Source organism: Pongo abelii, chromosome 5 (genome assembly GCF_028885655.2).
Source record: "Pongo abelii isolate AG06213 chromosome 5, NHGRI_mPonAbe1-v2.0_pri, whole genome shotgun sequence".
Lineage (NCBI taxonomy): Eukaryota > Metazoa > Chordata > Mammalia > Primates > Hominidae > Pongo > Pongo abelii.
This window is the reverse complement of record NC_071990.2, coordinates 32,383,848-32,402,054: the sequence shown is the minus strand read 5'-3', so window position 1 is coordinate 32,402,054 and position 18,207 is coordinate 32,383,848. Positions and strand designations below refer to the sequence as shown.

At 54.7% G+C, this 18,207-nt stretch overlaps 4 protein-coding genes across 15 annotated transcripts in view; 3 read left to right on the top strand and 1 right to left on the bottom strand.

Moving 5' to 3' along the window:
• LOC100436768 (notch receptor 4) overlaps positions 1-5,498 on the top strand; it is a 33,024-nt gene extending 27,526 nt beyond the window's left edge. The window contains exons 1-5 of one of the 5 annotated variants that reach the window (XM_054557339.2): positions 1,442-1,522; positions 3,747-3,791; positions 4,013-4,115; positions 4,355-4,554; positions 4,760-5,498. In XM_054557339.2, the coding sequence (XP_054413314.1) occupies positions 1,514-1,522; positions 3,747-3,791; positions 4,013-4,115; positions 4,355-4,554; positions 4,760-4,897 (495 nt within the window). In that variant the 5' untranslated portion in view covers positions 1,442-1,513 and the 3' untranslated portion in view covers positions 4,898-5,498. Of the gene's footprint in view, positions 1-105; positions 1,523-1,606; positions 1,950-1,978; positions 3,221-3,663; positions 3,792-4,012; positions 4,116-4,354; positions 4,555-4,759 lie in introns of those variants that run through there. The other 4 variants (XM_054557340.2, XM_002816697.5, XM_063725444.1 and 1 more) reach the window with 4 other exon arrangements.
• A 565-nt stretch (positions 5,499-6,063) lies between these two features.
• Positions 6,064-11,531, top strand: PBX2 (PBX homeobox 2). Of its 2 annotated transcripts, XM_009241714.4 has the most exons (9): positions 6,064-6,577; positions 7,471-7,544; positions 7,766-8,013; positions 8,114-8,304; positions 8,486-8,621; positions 8,869-9,022; positions 9,377-9,465; positions 9,586-9,672; positions 9,802-11,531. In XM_009241714.4, the coding sequence occupies exons 1-9, from the start codon at positions 6,357-6,359 to the stop codon at positions 9,892-9,894; spliced, it is 1,293 nt and encodes a 430-aa protein (XP_009239989.2). In that variant the 5' UTR covers positions 6,064-6,356; the 3' UTR covers positions 9,895-11,531. The 2 variants fall into 2 exon arrangements, with proteins under 2 accessions (XP_009239989.2, XP_054413318.1); XM_054557343.2 differs by lacking the exon at positions 9,377-9,465 and having other exon boundaries at positions 6,330-6,577; positions 9,802-10,038.
• A 154-nt stretch (positions 11,532-11,685) lies between these two features.
• On the top strand, positions 11,686-15,289 carry AGER (advanced glycosylation end-product specific receptor). 6 transcript variants are annotated; one of them, XR_008526102.2, is made up of 11 exons: positions 11,686-12,092; positions 12,276-12,382; positions 12,513-12,708; positions 12,875-12,939; positions 13,059-13,146; positions 13,237-13,419; positions 13,562-13,692; positions 13,924-14,013; positions 14,627-14,653; positions 14,782-14,908; positions 15,020-15,134. XR_008526102.2 is itself a non-coding variant. In XM_024248755.3 (11 exons), the coding sequence occupies exons 1-11, from the start codon at positions 11,939-11,941 to the stop codon at positions 15,114-15,116; spliced, it is 1,200 nt and encodes a 399-aa protein (XP_024104523.2). In that variant the 5' UTR covers positions 11,686-11,938; the 3' UTR covers positions 15,117-15,289. The 6 variants fall into 6 exon arrangements, 5 of the variants coding, with proteins under 5 accessions (XP_024104523.2, XP_024104522.2, XP_024104525.1 ...); XM_024248755.3 differs by having other exon boundaries at positions 12,630-12,708; positions 13,872-14,013; positions 15,020-15,289; XM_024248754.3 differs by having other exon boundaries at positions 13,872-14,013; positions 15,020-15,289.
• A 194-nt stretch (positions 15,290-15,483) lies between these two features.
• On the bottom strand, positions 15,484-18,192 carry RNF5 (ring finger protein 5). Of its 2 annotated transcripts, XM_002816693.5 has the most exons (6): positions 17,612-18,192; positions 16,717-16,735; positions 16,513-16,625; positions 16,345-16,399; positions 16,150-16,267; positions 15,484-16,047 (listed from the first exon to the last, which is right to left on the bottom strand). In XM_002816693.5, the coding sequence occupies exons 1-6, from the start codon at positions 17,749-17,751 to the stop codon at positions 15,950-15,952; spliced, it is 543 nt and encodes a 180-aa protein (XP_002816739.1). In that variant the 5' UTR covers positions 17,752-18,192; the 3' UTR covers positions 15,484-15,949. The 2 variants fall into 2 exon arrangements, with proteins under 2 accessions (XP_002816739.1, XP_054413332.1); XM_054557357.2 differs by lacking the exon at positions 16,717-16,735 and having other exon boundaries at positions 17,612-18,058.
• Between the last annotated feature and the right edge of the window lie 15 nt (positions 18,193-18,207).

Below are 18,207 nucleotides of genomic sequence, written 5' to 3'. Positions count from 1 at the left end.
CCTGAAGAAAGAGGGGCCAGTGGTCCCGTAAGTGAAGGCAGAAAGGCCCAGTCCTGTTGGCGTGGCCTTCCCTGATATCGCCCCTGGCTCTTTCTTCCTGTACAGGAGCAGACGCCGCTGTTCCTGGCAGCACGGGAAGGAGCGGTGGAAGTAGCCCAGCTGCTGCTGGGGCTGGGGGCAGCCCGCGAGCTGCGGGACCAGGCTGGGCTAGCGCCCGCGGACGTCGCTCGCCAACGTAACCATTGGGATCTGCTGACGCTGCTGGAAGGGGCTGGGCCACCAGAGGCCCGTCACAAAGCCACGCCGGGACGCGAGGCTGGGCCCTTCCCGCGCGCACGGACGGCGTCAGTAAGCGTGCCCCCGCATGGGGGCGGGGCTCTGCCGCGCTGCCGGACGCTGTCAGCCGGAGCAGGCCCTCGTGGGGGCGGAGCTTGTCTGCAGGCTCGGACTTGGTCCGTAGACTTGGCTGCGCGGGGGGGCGGGGCCTATTCTCATTGCCGGAGCCTCTCGGGAGTAGGAGCAGGAGGAGGCCCGCCCCCTCGCGGCCGTAGGTTTTCTGCAGGCATGCGCGGGCCTCGGCCCAACCCTGCGATAATGCGAGGAAGATATGGAGTGGCTGCCGGGCGCGGAGGCAGGGTCTCAACGGATGACTGGCCCTGTGATTGGGTGGCCCTGGGAGCTTGCGGTTCTGCCTCCAACATTCCGATCCCGCCTCCTTGCCTTACTCCGTCCCCGGAGCGGGGATCACCTCAACTTGACTGTGGTCCCTCAGCCCACCAAGAAATGCCCATAAACCAAGGAGGAGAGGGTAAATAATAGAAGAATACATGGTAGGGAGGAATTCCAAAAATGATCACCCATTAAAAGGCAGGCTGGAAGGCCTTCCTGGTTTTAAGATGGAGCCCCCAAAATGAAGGGTTGTGAGTTTAGTTTCTCCCCTAAAATGAATGTATGCCCACCAGAGCAGGCATCTTCCACGTGGATAAGCTGCAGCTCTGGAAAGAGGGTTTAAGATGCTAGGATGAGGCAGGCCCAGTCCTCCTCCAGAAAATAAGACAGGCCACAGGAGGGCAGAGTGGAGTGGAAATACCCCTAAGTTGGAACCAAGAATTGCAGGCATATGGGATGTAAGATGTTCTTTCCTATATATATGGTTTCCAAAGGGAGCCCCTATGATCCATTGTCCCCACTGCCCACAAATGGCTGACAAATATTTATTGGGCACCTACTATGTGCCAGGCACTGTGTAGGTGCTGAAAAGTGGCCAAGGGCCACCCCAGCTGATGACTCCTTGCATTCCCTCCCCTCACAACCAAGGAACTACACTGCGGGGATGAAGCGCTTCTTCTAGCCACTGCTGTCGCTATTTAAGAACCCTAAATCTGTCACCCATAATAAAGCTGATTTGAAGTGTTACCTTTTTTTGGAGGAGTTGGGGAGAAGAATGGGAAAAAAGATGGGAGTGACTGCATAGTGTCAGCATTTTGTGCTTTCGGCTCAGCATTTGGATTGGATGGAGGATGTAAGTATAGTTTAAAAGCGAGAATAAGTATATTTAGGGGCCCTATGATAATTTAGGGTATTATCTGAAAGCAAGAGTCTAGTAGCCAAGGGAGAAACCACACACACTAGATCAGGGGTCCCCAACCCCTGGGCCGCAGACTGGTACTGGTCCATGGCCTCTTAGGAACTGGGCCACGCAGCAGGAGGTGAGCGAGCATTACTGCCCAAGCTCCACCTCCTGTCGGATCAGCATAAGCATTAAATTCTCATAGGAACTCGAACCCTATTGTGAACTGCGCATGCAAGGGATCTAAGTTTCTCGCTTCTTATGGGAATCTAATGCCTAATGATCTGGGGTGGAACAGTTTCATCCTGAAACCAGCCCTCCGTCGCCACCGACCATGGAATAATTGTCTTCCACGAAACTCTTCCCTGGTGCCAAAAAGGTAGGAGACCACTGCACTAGATGATGCACACACTTTGTCCCTCATCCTAGGGCTTTTAGTGATGGCCACTTAGGAGATTCCTAAGGCCACAAGTCAAGTAGATGGAGACAGTGTCTTGAAACTTTGTCCACCTTGCAGCAATATGTTGCTAGGTTTGAAACATGGAGTCATGAGGCATTTTGGAAGCCAATAATATCTACAGTTTATTAAGTATTCACTATGCATCAAGTGCTTTATTACATTATTAATACATCAACTCTATGAAGTAGGTGCTATTAAAACCCTATTTCACTCAGAAATTGAGGCACAGAGATCTGCCCAAGATTGCAAGGAATAAGCGGCAGGACCAGATCTCTTCATCACATTTCACATTCCAAATCACTCAGCTATAAACTCCCTAACATGACAGGTTGCCATTTAGAGGTACCAAATGATTGTCTGCCCTGCTCCTTCCTTGATGCCAACCAGCCTGATTAGCATTGATCAAAGACCAAGCCAGAGAGGTAGTCCTCTCCCTTTTCAATTTCATTTCATTTCTTTCTTTTTCTGAAACACGGTCTTGCTTGTTGCCCAGCCTGGAGTGCAGTGGCACAAATGGCTCACTGCAGCCACAACCTCCTGGGCTCAAGCAATCTTCCCACCTCAGCCTCTCATTTTTCCATATCTGTATCTCTTATGCCCAAAATAAGTTTTCCCCTGCCCCTTGTCTGCACTAAACTATAAGTTTTCAAAATGAACCCTTCCTGTACTCTTACATTTGGTACACATCTTGTCTCCTGAATAGAGTGTATTTTTTATTTTATTTTATTTTGGAGACAGAGTCTCGCTCTGTCACCTAGGCAGGAGCGCAGTGGCACAATCTCAGCTCACTGCAACCTCCGCCTCCCGGGTTCAAGCAATTCTCCTGCCTCAACCTCCTGAGTAGCTGGGATTACAGGCGCATGTGGCCACGCCTGGCTAATTTTTTGTATTTTAGTAAAGACAGGGTTTCACCATGTTCCCCAGGCTGGTCTCCAACTCCTGAGCTCAGGCAATCCACCCGCCTCAGCCTCCCAAAGTGCTAGGATTACAGGTGTGAGCCACCGCAGCCGGCCATCTCCTGAATAGATTATAAATACCTAGAGGTCAGGGATGATTATTCAATACATATATATTGAATACTTACTATGTGTTGGACCCAGTGCTAGGGTTTTATGTATATATTTGAGAGCTCCACATCCCTGGATCTGAATCCTCCACTTCCCACTGGAACCATGCCCCTCCCAGTCCCAGTAAGTAAGAGGGAAGATCGGGAGGGCCAAATCCTACACCAGGGTCTATCTTAGGGAGGGAAGGGACCTGGCTGGGGGGAGGGGGATTCTGAGGAGTGAAACCACTTCCTGTGTAGCTAGTTCCTGTGTTGACAGAAAGAGCAGAAGAGGAGGTGGGGTGGAGGGAGCAGAGCCAGGGATTAGGGGGCTACTGAGGCTCTGGAGATGAGACCGCCAGGAGTCCTTCCCCACCATGAGCCCCCTCCACTCCTGCAGCTGGAGGAGTTTTTCCCAGTCTTGGTGCTCCCCTGAGGCGAGAGAGACTGAACAAGCTGTTTGGGTGGGAAAAGAGAATGGAGGAAGTTGACAGGGATGGGCGGGGCCCGTGGGGGGGCTGACCAGGAACCCAGCTTCCTGCTCAGTACCCAGGCATCCAGCCCCCAGCTCACCCCCACCCCTTCCAGCCCCCACTCCCCTCAGGAACCCAAGGTTCCGGCCCTCCTCCCAAATCCCAGCCACCCCTCCCCCACCAGTTTCTCCCCTCCAGGGGATGGAGGCTGAGAGACCCCAGGAAGAAGAGGATGGTGAGCAGGTGAGCTGGGCACGGGGTTGGGGAGGCTGACACTGGAAAAGAAGGGAGGTGACAGGACCTGGGGCAGAAATGTAGGGACACAGGGGCCTTGAAAGGCTTGGACAAACTGAGGCAGGAACAGAGACACACAGAGAGGAAACGGGCCACTGGCCTAGCCCCCTGTCCACTCCTCCCGCTTCAACCACCACTGCTTGACTACAATGGACATATTTTGGCATCAGGGCCCCCCTCAGGATGAGGAAGGCTGGCCCCCTCCAAACTCCACCACTCGGCCTTGGCGATCTGCTCCTCCGTCCCCTCCTCCTCCAGGGACCCGCCACACAGGTACCCCTACCCACCCAGGGAGAGCCCCGACCCTGGTGCCCACATCCTGACCCCATTACCAAGGCCCACTTCATTGTAGGCCCTCTCCCCACCTCCTCTAGACTCCCCTTGGGATTCCCCATTGCACCCCCTCTCCTCTGATTCAAAGTCCCTAATCACGTCACCCTGTCCACACTCCCCCACGGCTCCTGTCTGCCAACCTCTCTGGGTCTCTGAGCCCTCCACACCCCTCTCCCCAGCCCTGGGACCCCGCTCGGCCTCCCTGCTCTCCCTGCAGACTGAACTCCTTCTGGACCTGGTGGCTGAAGCCCAGTCCCGCCGCCTGGAGGAGCAGAGGGCCACCTTCTACACCCCCCAAAACCCCCCAAGCCTAGCCCCTGCCCCACTCCGTCCTCTCGAGGACAGAGAACAGCTTTACAGCACTATCCTCAGTCACCAGGTAAGACATCCCCCCAGGAAGCAAACCCAGGCCTCCTGGTCTCTTGGCCCCTGTTCTCTTTTGGGCTCTACTCCTGTTTCTCCCTAGGCACCCCATCACCTTCACAGGTTTCCTATATGCTTCCCCATACCAACCCTTGATCCTCTCAAGAACCTCCTCCCCTCAGACCCTCACCAAAGCTCTCCCTCTCCCTCCACTCCTCCAGTGCCAGCGGATGGAAGCCCAGCGGTCAGAGCCTCCCCTCCCTCCAGGGGGGCAAGAGCTCCTGGAGTTGCTGCTGAGAGTTCAGGGTGGGGGTCGAATGGAGGAGCAAAGGTCCCGGCCCCCCACACACACCTGCTGAGACTTGAGCCCCCAACCAGCCCTTCCTCGCCACTGGTCTCAAAGCTGGGCAGCCCATTGCATGCCCTCAACTCTTGCTTGGCAGGGGTACCAGAGACTGAAAGACACAGCGCAAATCTCAATATTCATCTCCCACATCACCTTCCCTGGGAACTGGACCGGGTGAAAGTCCTCAAACTCTGGGAACAGGCGAGGTGGAACGGGGATTTAACTCCCCGCCCACAGGTCCATGGGAGCTTGAGGCAGTAAGGGGGATCCCAGGCACCCATCTCAAGGAGTGGCTGGGATTCTTTTCCCTAACTTGTGGGGACACCACCAATTGTCAAGCTACTAGGCACTAGGGTCTGAGGGCTCAGGCCTCCACCTGAAAGGTTATAACCTGAGAGACAGCTCTACCCTTCCTCCCAGTAAGAAGGGAAGGTGGGTGGGCACCTGAGAGATTAAGACTATTCTCCCAGTCCCACTACCAGCACCCCCCATCCCTGAGACTGAGGGGTTTACAGGCTGTGAATGGACCTTTAGCCCTGCCCACCCTCCGTCCCCACTGCTCCTGAGTCTGTCTGATGTTTTCGTTGTGTGAATAAATGTAATTCCCCTCTGGACTGCAGACTGGTGTCTGGGGGGCCCAGGCGGGGTGAAAGGTAGGAAGGTGAGGCCAGAGGCCGCCTCTCTCCCCAGCCTGGCCAGAGGCCAGCTCCCCTCCCTGGCTGGTTAATTACTGGCTCATTAAGCAGCGGCTGGAGACCTCCCTAATTATCTCCCCCAGCCCCCGTCTCCTGGTTTTAATTAAGTAGAACAGGGAGGGGAGTCATTAGAACAAGAAATATGAACTGAGCTGCCGGTGAACCCAGGCATTCCAGCGGCCTGAGTCCACATCGCTTAGATCCCTGATTCAGGACCCAGGTGGCAGACGCCCCCAGCCGCCAACACGGCCCCACTCCTAGGCCGCGGAAGTCCAGCCAGGGGGCTTTCCCGTATTTTTCAGATGGCCCATCTCCTCCCCTCATCCCCTCTTCCCTCTCCCCTCTCCCCTCCTCCACTCGGTCTCAGTTCCTCTGTTTCTGTGTCTCTCTCTCCGCCCCCAGCTCCTCCCTGTTCCTCCTCTCTTCTCCCCTCCTCTTCCTCCCCGGCTCCCCTCCCCCAGCCTCCCTCCCTCGCTCCCCCCCCTTCTCCCTCCTCCCTCCTCCCTCTCTCTCACACACACCCCCGCTTGGGCCTCCTCTCTCTCTTCGGCTCCATTTTCTCCGCCGCCGGGGGCCGGGGTCTCCTGTGGGGGGCCCAGCCGGTACCCCGGGTCTCCCTTCAGTGCCGGGGTGAACCCCCAGGAGAGCCGGGAGCCGAGGGCAGACGGGCGGGGGTTGGGGCGGAGGGAGCAGCGGCCCCAGCGAGTTTGGGGGGAGAAGTAACCAGGCGGGGGGAGGGGCGGAGCAGGGAGGGGGCCTCAGGGCCCCCCCCCAGCTATGGACGAGCGGCTACTGGGGCCGCCCCCTCCAGGCGGGGGCCGGGGGGGCCTGGGATTGGTGAGTGGGGAGCCTGGGGGCCCTGGCGAGCCTCCCGGTGGCGGAGACCCCGGTGGGGGTAGCGGGGGGGTCCCGGGAGGCCGAGGGAAGCAAGACATCGGGGACATTCTGCAGCAGATAATGACCATCACCGACCAGAGCCTGGACGAGGCCCAGGCCAAGTGAGTGCCCCCACCCCGGGACCCCACACAGACCCAGCAAACCCTGTTCACATGCTGTGAATCTTCTGGGAGCCCCCCCAACTCCAGGGCCCTCTCCAGGATCCAACAGCTCTCTTCTCTCCTTATTCTTGGGAGCTCATTAGAAAAGTGATCCCTCTCAAACCTCCCTTCACCCCCAGGCCCTGAAACCTTCACAGAGGGAACCCCCGGTGGCCCCGCTCCCCACTCCTAACCTTTTGCTGACCCCCGCACTCCCCTGGAACAGCCCCATCTCCGGGAGCCCCCTCTGGCTCCCAGACTAAGAAACTGTTCTTGGGCTATGTTATATTCTCCCCTAACTCTCCACCCAGCCCCCTCATTCTCTCCAGATGTGGAGACCTCCACATCCTCTCCAGAGCCCCTAAAGCTCCTCTCCACTGCTCAGCCAGACACTAGGTGCATCAAAGCTTCCCACCTGCTCAGCCCCAGGACCCCTTCATACACCCTACACTGATCTCCCCAGTTAGCTCGGCACCCCCAGCCCCGCTCTGCCACCTCAAACTCTGACTCTTCTCAACCCCAGCCTCTGTCTCTCTCCCTCTGAAACCTACCAAGTCGCTTTCCTTTCTCCATCCACTCCCAGATTCCTCCTCATACCTTTCTAGACCATCTCCCAAAGCCCCCAGCCTTTAGCCTGCTGCCTGCATCTTCCCTGTGTCTCCCTGAAGCCGAACAGCTTCCCCATGCTCTGGGAGTTGATCTTTTCCCAAGAACTCCCCTCCCCAACTCCATTCCACCCCCAATCCGCTTCCTCCCTCCGCAGATTGACCCTCCTCCCTCCTTGTTCTCAAGCCCCCTGCTCTGTTTCTCTAGCTCCTCAACTTTTCTCTTTCCCCACTCCCACTCCTCCCAAGGAAACACGCCCTAAACTGCCACCGAATGAAGCCTGCTCTCTTTAGTGTCCTGTGTGAAATCAAGGAGAAAACCGGTATGTGGGCCCCCCCGCCCCGATTGCTCAACTCTGGGAACAGAACCCTGTTCACTATAGGGCTAGAGTGTGACAACTTGGGGCCCTGAGGAAAGGGAGGAGTCACGGGGACTGGGGAAGGAACCAAAGCCTGGGAACTTGGCTCTCCAGAAAGCACCAGGAGGACTGAGCACTGGGTATCAGGGTCTCTGGGTCCCTAAGTCCACTCGCCTGCATGCTAGGCCTCAGCATTCGGAGCTCCCAGGAGGAGGAGCCGGTGGACCCACAGCTGATGCGCTTGGACAACATGCTTCTGGCAGAGGGTGTGGCTGGGCCTGAGAAAGGGGGCGGCTCAGCAGCAGCAGCTGCAGCCGCTGCAGCCTCTGGGGGCAGCGTGTCCCCTGACAACTCCATCGAACACTCGGACTATCGCAGCAAACTTGCCCAGATCCGTCACATATACCACTCGGAGCTGGAGAAGTATGAGCAGGTAAGGAGAGGAGGCTTGGGTGGGTGGAGGGAGGGGCTCTTGCAGGGGAATCCCATGGCCAAAGGGCTCCTCCTCACCGGCCCACTGGCCCCCACTACAGGCATGTAATGAGTTCACGACCCATGTCATGAACCTGCTGAGAGAGCAGAGCCGCACCAGGCCCGTGGCCCCCAAAGAGATGGAACGCATGGTGAGCATCATCCATCGAAAGTTCAGCGCCATCCAGATGCAGCTGAAGCAGAGCACCTGCGAGGCTGTGATGATCCTACGCTCCCGTTTCCTGGATGCCAGGTGGGCCCAGGGACCCCAGGCTGGCCCCCAGCACTGGGCTCCTTCCCATTCCTTTCCAAGACCCTGAGCTGCCATGCTGCACAACATGGTACTCCATGACAATGGTGACTCGGGTCATGCCATGTGACAGCCCTGCCAGGACATCAACATCCTCCTCACCACTCTTCTCCCTCCTCTGTAGACGAAAGCGCCGTAACTTCAGCAAACAGGCCACTGAGGTCCTAAATGAGTATTTCTACTCCCACCTGAGTAACCCATATCCTAGTGAGGAGGCCAAGGAGGAGCTTGCCAAGAAGTGTGGCATCACCGTGTCTCAGGTATTATGGAGGTTTCGGGAGGAGTTGTCAGGCAAAGTGCACACATCTCAGCTAGGTGCAGTGGTGTGTTCCTGTAATCCCAGCTACTAGGGAGGCTGAAGTGGGAGGATCACTTGAGTTGGAGACCAGCCTGGGCAACAGCATAGTGAGACCAGGAAGCAAAAAAAAAATGTTCTCACTCATATCTTATTCAGTGAAGGACTTCAGAGGCAAATGTTTCTACCCGACCCTCCTTTCTGCCCCACAGGTCTCCAACTGGTTTGGCAACAAGAGGATTCGCTATAAGAAAAACATCGGAAAGTTCCAAGAGGAGGCAAACATCTATGCCGTCAAGACCGCCGTGTCAGTCACCCAGGGGGGCCACAGCCGCACCAGCTCCCCGACACCCCCTTCCTCTGCAGGTGGATCCCACTGTCACCCCGGCTGACTGTTTTGCATACTTCCTGCTTTTGTTCCCACTTCCTATCTAGGCAGGATCATAGCAGAGAGGGGGCCTTTTGGGGTGAGAGGGACCGAGCTGAGATAGGCTGGAGATGTCAGGGGACAGAGGCCATTCTAGTGATCTTAGTTCTGCCTTTCTTCCCACGGGTGGCCGTGGAAGGTGAAGGAACAGCCTGCTCTTTCTGTGTGTTGGAATGTTATTTTGTGGATAATTGGAGTATAGTAGCATGTCCCCACAAGAGCTGAGAGTTGTGGTTCATCCTCTTTCTACCATCACGGGCTCTATTACACTCTTCCCTCTCCGCCCCCTCAAGGCTCTGGCGGCTCTTTCAATCTCTCAGGATCTGGAGACATGTTTCTGGGGATGCCTGGGCTCAACGGAGATTCCTATTCTGCTTCCCAGGTCAGAAAGCCCTCCTCTCGAGTAGGGCTTTCCCCAATTCCATTTCCCCTACTTTAGGATACAAGATCTCTTTCCTCTGAGGCTTCTCTTCAGTGTCATACCTTCCTCTGCTGCCTGCAGGTGGAATCACTCCGACATTCGATGGGGCCAGGGGGCTATGGGGATAACCTCGGGGGAGGCCAGATGTACAGCCCACGGGAAATGAGGGTGAGTGGATCCTGAAGCCCCTCTCTGTCCAGTTCTCACAGGACAGAGGGGCATTTTCCCTAGTAATGTTGTGCCCACACAGGGTTCCCAGGGCCTTCTCTGTTTTCTGTACTCTGTCTCTCCTTTCAGGCAAATGGCAGCTGGCAGGAGGCTGTGACCCCCTCTTCAGTGACATCCCCAACGGAGGGACCAGGGAGTGTTCACTCTGATACCTCCAACTGATCTTGCCCCTCAGGGTCACAGGGGTGGGGGCTCTCACAAGGCGACTCTTGAAGAGGACGCAGGCTTCCAGAGGACAAACCCCAATACAGGAGAAGCACAAGACAGAGAAGGGCCAATGGGGTCATCCCCTCCCTAATGAGACTCTCTGTGCTGGGGGTGCTAATTACATGGCAGGAAGAATGGGGCCTCTAAGGGGAGTGTGGGGTCTGTCTCTCCCTTTTTTCCATCTTTTTCCTCTCCCGCTTTCTTTCTTACACAGAAACATACACATACCCAGAAACCTATTTCTCAGACCCCTTTTTCTCCTCTGTCTTTCTCTCTCCCTCTCCCACACCTCACACACACATACTCCCACTTGCAACTATTCTGTTTCTCTCTCTGGGCTCCCCCACTTTCCCTTCCCCACCCCACTTATATGCTCTGGAATCTGTGGAGACGCCAGCCCTGCCCAATCAGAGATGCCAAAAATGGGGACATGACTTCTGGACAGATGACATGGGCCACGCCCCCATGCATCCCCACCCCCCGCCCCTCCAGACGGCTTACTTACCTCATACGCAGCTCATCTTAAACCAATAGAATCGTTCGGTGGACGAGAGTGTCTGACTCAGATATCTACCTCGGAGGGAGTTTCTGCTACTTTAGGGAATTATTGACTGGGCTTTGGGGTTGAACTTTTTTTTTTTTTAAGAAAGAAAAAGAAACCCTGGGATCCATCTGTTTTTTGTTGTTGTTGTTGTTGTTTTTGTTGGTGGTGGTGGTGGTTCTTAATTTTTAATTTAGTTTGGGGAAGTAGCTTGTTTTTTTTTTATAAATATGTTGATTTCTTGTCTTTTTTTTTTTATTTCTTACTTTCCCATATTAGGGGTGATAGCCAAAGGGGTCCTGGTAAGAGAAAGGGGGACAAACAGAACTGGTAAAGAGGCCCCCCCTGGCTCCAGGCCTGTCCATCAGGAAGTAAATTTTACAGGGCACCAAGCTTTGCCCTGTAAAATCCCTTAGGTGTTCTTTGTTCATGCAGGCAGGTTTCTGCCGCATTTGATGTGGAGGCAGTGAAGGGCTTGCCCTGCTGGCCTCTTATCCCCCTTCTTCCCACAACCCTTGGGCAGGGCTGGACTCAGTAATTTTGAGGAAATTGAAGATGCCATCTTCCCCTGTGAGTGACATGTCTTTAATTTTTTTTTAAACTACTATTTGAAAATTGGAGGGGGAAGAATGGAAAGGGAGTTATCGCCAAATATGTTAAATATGGGTTGGGGTGCTTGTATTTGTATCTTCCTCAATTTCCCCAGAAATGAGGTATCTTTTTGTCACACCAAAACCAAGGGGTAGGGAGAGGGAGGAGGTTGCAAAAAGCCAGATATGGGGGAAAAGTAACATCAACACTGTCCCATCCTCAGCCCTGAACCCTACCATCTGATCCCCTTAGACATTCTCAGGATTTTACAAGACTGTCAGAGTGGGGAACCCCTCCCATTAAAGATCCGGGCAGGACTGGGGACAGGTTAGAAGTGTGATGGGTGGGAGGGTGGGAGGCATGGGCCAGGGGCAGTTCTCTCCTCACTTGTAAGCTTGTGTAGTTTCACAGAAAAAAAACAAAATGCAGTTTTAAATAAAGAAATTTCTTTTTTCCCTGGGTTTAGTTGAGAATTTTTTTCAAAATACATGAGAAACCCCAGAAAAAAAAAATGATTTTCTTTCACGAAACTCCAAACAGGTGTCTCTCCTGTTCCCCAGCCTTGCCTTCACGATGCAGGCCCAATTGCACCCTTGCAAACAACAGTCTGGCCTGAACCCTATTGATGCAACCTTGCCCAGTCAAGATGGGGCTCCAGTGGGTCACCAGGCAGCCCTGATGGAATGATGAAATAAATAGGATCGGGGGCTCTGAGGGAATGAGACCCTAGAGGGTACACTACCCATCCCCCAGGGAAGTGACTGTACTGAGGCTGGTAGTGCCCAGGGGTGGGGTGATAATTATTTCTCTAGTACCTGAAGGACTCTTGTCCCAAAGGCATGAATTCCTAGCATTCCCTGTGACAAGATGACTGAAAGATGGGGGCTGGAGAGGGTGCAGGCCCCACCTAGGGCGGAGGCCACAGCAGGGAGAGGGGCAGACAGAGCCAGCAGCCTGGAAGGAAGCAGGATGGCAGCCGGAACAGCGGTTGGAACCTGGGTGCTGGTCCTCAGTCTGTGGGGTGAGCCACTCCCCCCACCCCACTGACCCTCCCTGCAGAAAGCACTTTAACCCCACACCCCAATCGTCCTAGAACTTTTCCCAGAACCCGAGGAACTGCTTTTCAAGGTCCCTCACCCACCCTGTCCAAATTTTGTTAGCCCTCATTCCCTTCCTGCCCGTCTACCATGGTGTTATCTCCCAGGGGCAGTAGTAGGTGCTCAAAACATCACAGCCCGGATTGGCGAGCCACTGGTGCTGAAGTGTAAGGGGGCCCCGAAGAAACCACCCCAGCGGCTGAAATGGAAACTGGTAAGCGGGGCCCCTGTTGCAGGCTCCCAACTTCCAGGGAGACCAGCAATGATTTGGATCCCCGTCACTCTGCCTCACAGTCCTTTCCCAAAGGCCTTGCGCTGTTTAGGCCCCGCTTCTCTGCTTCTAGAACACAGGCCGGACAGAAGCTTGGAAGGTCCTGTCTCCCCAGGGAGGAGGCCCCTGGGATAGTGTGGCTCGTGTCCTTCCCAACGGCTCCCTCTTCCTTCCCGCTGTCGGGATCCAGGATGAGGGGATTTTCCGGTGCCAGGCAATGAACAGGAATGGAAAGGAGACCAAGTCCAACTACCGAGTCCGTGTCTACCGTAAGAATTCCAGGGTCTTCTCCAAGGCCCCCCTCTTATCTAAGAAAAAGCCTTCAACCCCAGCCTTGGCCCATGAGGGCCTCTGACTTCCACTGGCCCCATTTCCACACACACAGTTTGAGAACCTTCACAATTAAAGCCTCTGACTGGATTTTTCCTCCTTCAGAGATTCCTGGGAAGCCAGAAATTGTAGATTCTGCCTCTGAACTCATGGCTGGTGTTCCCAATAAGGTAGTGGAAGAAAGCAGAAGTAGAAAACGGTCCTGTGAACAGGAGGCGAGTGTGTGTGGGTGTGGGTGTGTGGCATCTCTCATTTTCAAAGGATTCTGAGGTCACCACTCTTTCCCCAGGTGGGGACATGTGTGTCAGAGGGAAGCTACCCTGCAGGGACTCTTAGCTGGCACTTGGATGGGAAGCCCCTGGTGCCTAATGAGAAGGGTGAGTCCTAAGGTGCCCCCCAAGCTGCCTTCTCCCTGATCTCACTCCCACACCCACCCTGGGATACTTTGTCTTATCCTCCCATCATAGGAGTATCTGTGAAGGAACAGACCAGGAGACACCCTGAGACAGGGCTCTTCACACTGCAGTCGGAGCTAATGGTGACCCCAGCCCGGGGAGGAGATTCCCGTCCCACCTTCTCCTGTAGCTTCAGCCCAGGCCTTCCCCGACACCGGGCCTTGCACACAGCCCCCATCCAGCCCCGTGTCTGGGGTGAGCAGAGGTGGGGAGGGTCCCAAGCTCACGTGAGCACGTTCTGGAAGTCTGACCCTTAGGGAAAGAGGGAGTCAAGCCCATGGCCACTGGGATCACTCACAAGTGTAACTCTCCACCTCATAACCTTTCCAACTCCCAGAGCCTGTGCCGCTGGAGGAGGTCCAATTGGTGGTGGAGCCAGAAGGTGGAGCAGTAGCTCCTGGTGGAAGCGTAACCCTGACCTGTGAAGTCCCTGCCCAGTCCTCTCCTCAAATCCACTGGATGAAGGATGTGAGTGACCTGGAGAGAGGGGCTGGGAGTTAGGGTGAACCATAACTAGCAACAGGGAGGGCAGAGGGCTAACGAGGGAAAGGCAGGCTAGGAGCTGAGGAGGAAGAAAGGGTATCTGAAGATGTGGAGACAAAAAGACAAGGGTTTTGAAATAGTCTCCTCTCCCCTTCCCCCACCAGGGTGTGCCCTTGCCCCTTCCCCCCAGCCCTGTGCTGATCCTCCCTGAGACAGGGCCTCAGGACCAGGGAACCTACAGCTGTGTGGCCACCCATCCCAGCCACGGGCCCCAGGAAAGCCGTGCTGTCAGCATCAGCATCATCGGTGAGACCTCTCCCCAAGCCCTACAGACCCTGGGACTAGGGTGCAGGACAGCACAGGCTCTAATTTCCTGCCCAATTTTGGCCTTATCCCCAAGAGCCACCCCACCTCTCCCTCCGTGCACCCACACCCAAGCCTCCCCTGCCCCACCCAAATTCTGCCAAGAGAGCAGCCAAGCCTCTCCTTTCTTCCCTCTGAACTAAAAAAGGGGAAAGATGGCTGGGCACGGTGGCTCACGCCTGTAATCCCAACACTTTGGGAGGCTGAGGTGGGCAGATCACCTGAGGTAGGGAGTGCGAGACCAGCCTGACCAACATGGAGAAACCCCATTTCTACTAAAAATACAAAATTAGCCAGGCATGGTGGCGCATGCCTGTAATCCCAGCTACTTGGGAGGCCAGCTACTTGGGAGGCTGAGGCAGGAGAAGTGCTTGAACCCAGGAGGCGCAGATTGCGGTGAGCCAAGATCGCACCATTGCATGCCAGCCTGGGCAACAAAAGCGAAACTCCATCTCAAAAAAAAAAGAAAGGGAAAGACTCCACTGGGGCTCTCACTAAATAACCCTCTCTCAACCCAAAGTCTTCCTTTCTGACTGGATCCAACTTTGTCTTCCAGAACCAGGCGAGGAGGGGCCAACTGCAGGTGAGGGGTTTGATAAAGGCAGGGAAGCAGAAGATAGCCCCCAACACATGTGACTGGGGGGATGGTCAACAAGAAAGGAATGGTGAGTGGTGGGGGCTGTGCTCTCAATTTTCCCTGTCTCTGTACAGGCTCTGTGGGAGGATCAGGGCTGGGAACTCTAGCCCTGGCCCTGGGGATCCTGGGAGGCCTAGGGACAGCCGCCCTGCTCATTGGGGTCATCTTGTGGCAAAGGCGGCGACGCCAAGGAGAGGAGAGGTGAGTGGAGAAAGCCAGACCCCTCAGACCTAGGGCTTCCAGGCAGCAAGCGAAGAGGGGTGGGGGGGTGGAATGACAACGTGCCGCATTCCCCCCAATCTTCCTCCTCAGGAAGGCCCCAGAAAACCAGGAGGAAGAGGAGGAGCATGCAGAACTGAATCAGTCAGAGGAACCTGAGGCAGGCGAGAGTAGTACTGGAGGGCCTTGAGGGGCCCACAGACAGATCCCATCCATCAGCTCCCTTTTTTTTTCCCTTGAACTGTTCTGGCCTCAGACCAACTCTCTCCTGTATAATCTCTCTCCTGTATAACCCCACCTTGCCAAGCTTTCTTCTACAACCAGAACCCCCCCACAATGATGATTAAATACCTGACACATCTTGCTCTTGTGTGTCTGTGTCTGTGTGTGTGTGTGTGTGTGTGAGAGACAACCTCACCCCTACACCCTTGAGGGCCCTGAAGGAAAGGGACTCACCCCCACACTTCACCATACTACACCAAACATCTACTCTAGCTGGGGAGAAGATGGTTCTGTCGGGCGGGTGGGGGGGCGAACTTGGGAAGAGATCCCATCAATATATTTCACCTTTTTTATTGAATTTGTATTAAAGGAGGTAGTGAGGGGGAGGAAGCACTTAAGAGTCAGAATCCATATTAGACTCTGGGGAGTGAAAAATTAAATTAAATCAATAAGATGGGGAGTAGGGGAAGAGTCAGAGGGAACTTTGCCCACCTTTCAAGATCAAATCAAGAAATCAGGGAAAGCAAAGACTTAGGAGAGGAGAAAGACATTCTCTCAATCCATCCTCCTTCCCCAGGGCAGAGAATTACAACGTTACTGAGTGAGCTTCTGAGCAGAAGGCTCTCCCATCTATGCACAGACTTCACTCCTCCTCCCCAGGCCTTCCTGGAGAATGTCCAGGGCTGGCCTTAGCCAACAGAAATATAGGAGTCAAGGGGGTCCAGGAGTAAGGAAGGGTCAGCAGGGACCCCCCAATACTGATTCTCCTCTGGCTAGAGGTGGGCAGGAAGGAGACATAGCTCAAATACTGAGCAGCCAAAAAAAGAAGAAGATGGCGAGAAACAGGAAGAGGGAATCCTGCCAGCTGGAGGTCGGGTGACCCTGTCCCAGATCCACACCTGTGGGAGAGAGGAAAGCTGTGGAAGCATATGCTCCTAGGCTGGGAGGGGCCCTGAGGGGATTCACAGGGCTCCCTGATGGGAGCTGAGTGTGACTCTTACCTGTACCCCGGCGGAAGGGCTCATGTGCATTGAAGACGGTGGTGAAAAAGCCAAAGGGAAAAGCACCAACACCAAATGAGAAGTGGAAGCCCCCGGTATCACCAAATGGCTGGAATCCCTAGGGAGGCGGAAAAAGTCAGATGGGAAGCCGGCAAATCTGTCAAGGAAGGGACACAACTGGACAAGAAGACTCACCCCTCTGCTCTCTGGAGCTGGTCTCTGGCCCTGGGGGCGGGGTGGAGTTTTTAATCTGAGGAAGTGGAGAGAGAAAGTTAACAGGGAATTTTCTCCTCTCATCTTCCACACCGTTTTCCAAGGGCAGAAGCCTTCAATCTTCCCTAAGCAACACCTCCAGTCTCTCACCTGGGATCCTGGGGCTTCTGGCTCCCTCGCCCATAAAGCGGGACAACCTTCTCTCTGCTGATCCCAGCTTTACATACTGGACACTCTTGCCGTTCTGGCCGTGTCTCCAGCCACTGGGGAGAAAAAGAGTGGTTTCCAGTATACAAGAGGGTCTTCCAGCTCCTCAGACCTCCCCGTTTCCCTCTTCATCTCCTGAGTACGCACCTGATGAAGACATGGCCAACTGGATGGGGGGGAAAAAAAAAGGTCAAACTAGCTACAGAAAAGAGAGACACAGACCCTAGACTTCGCAGAATCCCATCTCACCCCTCTTCCCAAGCAACCTGCTGTTGCTTTTCAGATTTTCTGCAACCTCTACCATGCCAGCCAATTTGGCCTTCCTGCTTGTCTGATCTTCCAACACCTAAAGCTCTGTCCATCCTCAACACACTCAACCCTCTCCTTTCTCCTCTCCCCAACAAACACATACAAATTTTCGTGCCCTCTCTTTTCTGCCTTTCAAGTTAATTTCTAATTCCCTTCAGCCACCTCTTTCCGGGTCTCCTCTTTTCAACCCCAACCCCATCACTCCAAACCAAACCCCTTTACTAGCACATTCCCCCATTACTCACTTTCAAGCTCAATAATGTCCCTATCTTTACGACCCTTTAACTTTTCAAGTCTGCCTCTCCACAGTGCCCTTATACCTGCCCCCTCCCAGATCTCATCTGAATGTGATCCATATTTCCTGGTTCTCCCCGACTCAATTGATGCGTGCCTCCCTTAACCTTTGTGTCTCATTTGTTTCCACCTGCACAGCTAAGACCCCTCACTTCTCTGGGGTAAGGTGGCTCGGGTCTCACATTGTCCCGCCAATCCCCGCCCCACCTTCTCTTCTCAGCACATCACATGCCCCCTGATTCCTAAGACCTTTCTTTCCACAGATCTCGACCGTTATACTCCCACCCACACATACCAGCAAAGTCTTATGTCTCCTGTCGGGCTTCACCTATGGGAACGTGCCCTCCGATTATCTGTATGACTGTATGATTATTCGCTCCTAGCCTCTCCAGTATATAAGCGAGACCCACCGCCTTCCGCCCCCCTCCTCGATTCTCACCAGTACAGGTGGCCACACACACTGACCACAGCTTCCCGAGCAGTCTCCAAACATATATTACATTCGAAGGTCGCGCCCGCCCCGCCCCGCTCGCGATTTGGCCCTTCGGGGCCCCCGTCCTCCTCCTCCGCTGCTGCCATGGTCGGTTTTGTTTCGCCCCACGTACCCTTCAGTACCCCCAAATACACATACACACGCCCCAACAAACCAGAAACCACCTCCTGCCCACGATCGTTGGGCAGGCTCCAAGGTTTCCTAATCACTATTGGTCTGAATGCCTGCCAGTCACAAAGAATTCAAAAGAAAGGATTGGCCCAAAGGGTAGGGGCGGGAAAAGGTTAGTGCAGTCCTGCCTTCGCACAATGGCTATTGGCTGATACGGTCTAAGTCAATGTGCAATGCCAAGGGATTGGTAATAACTCGCTACACCCTGTCGCCTGGCCAAGGAGGGCTTTATTCGTCTGAGTAGTTGTCAGTCATAACCAAAGCCATAAGCAATTTGCTCGGGACTACCTATAGACCTCGCCCACTATAAGCCCCTTTCTTTCCTTCGCTTCCTCTTTCAGAGAATGTCCGGATTGCTATTGGACTTTGGA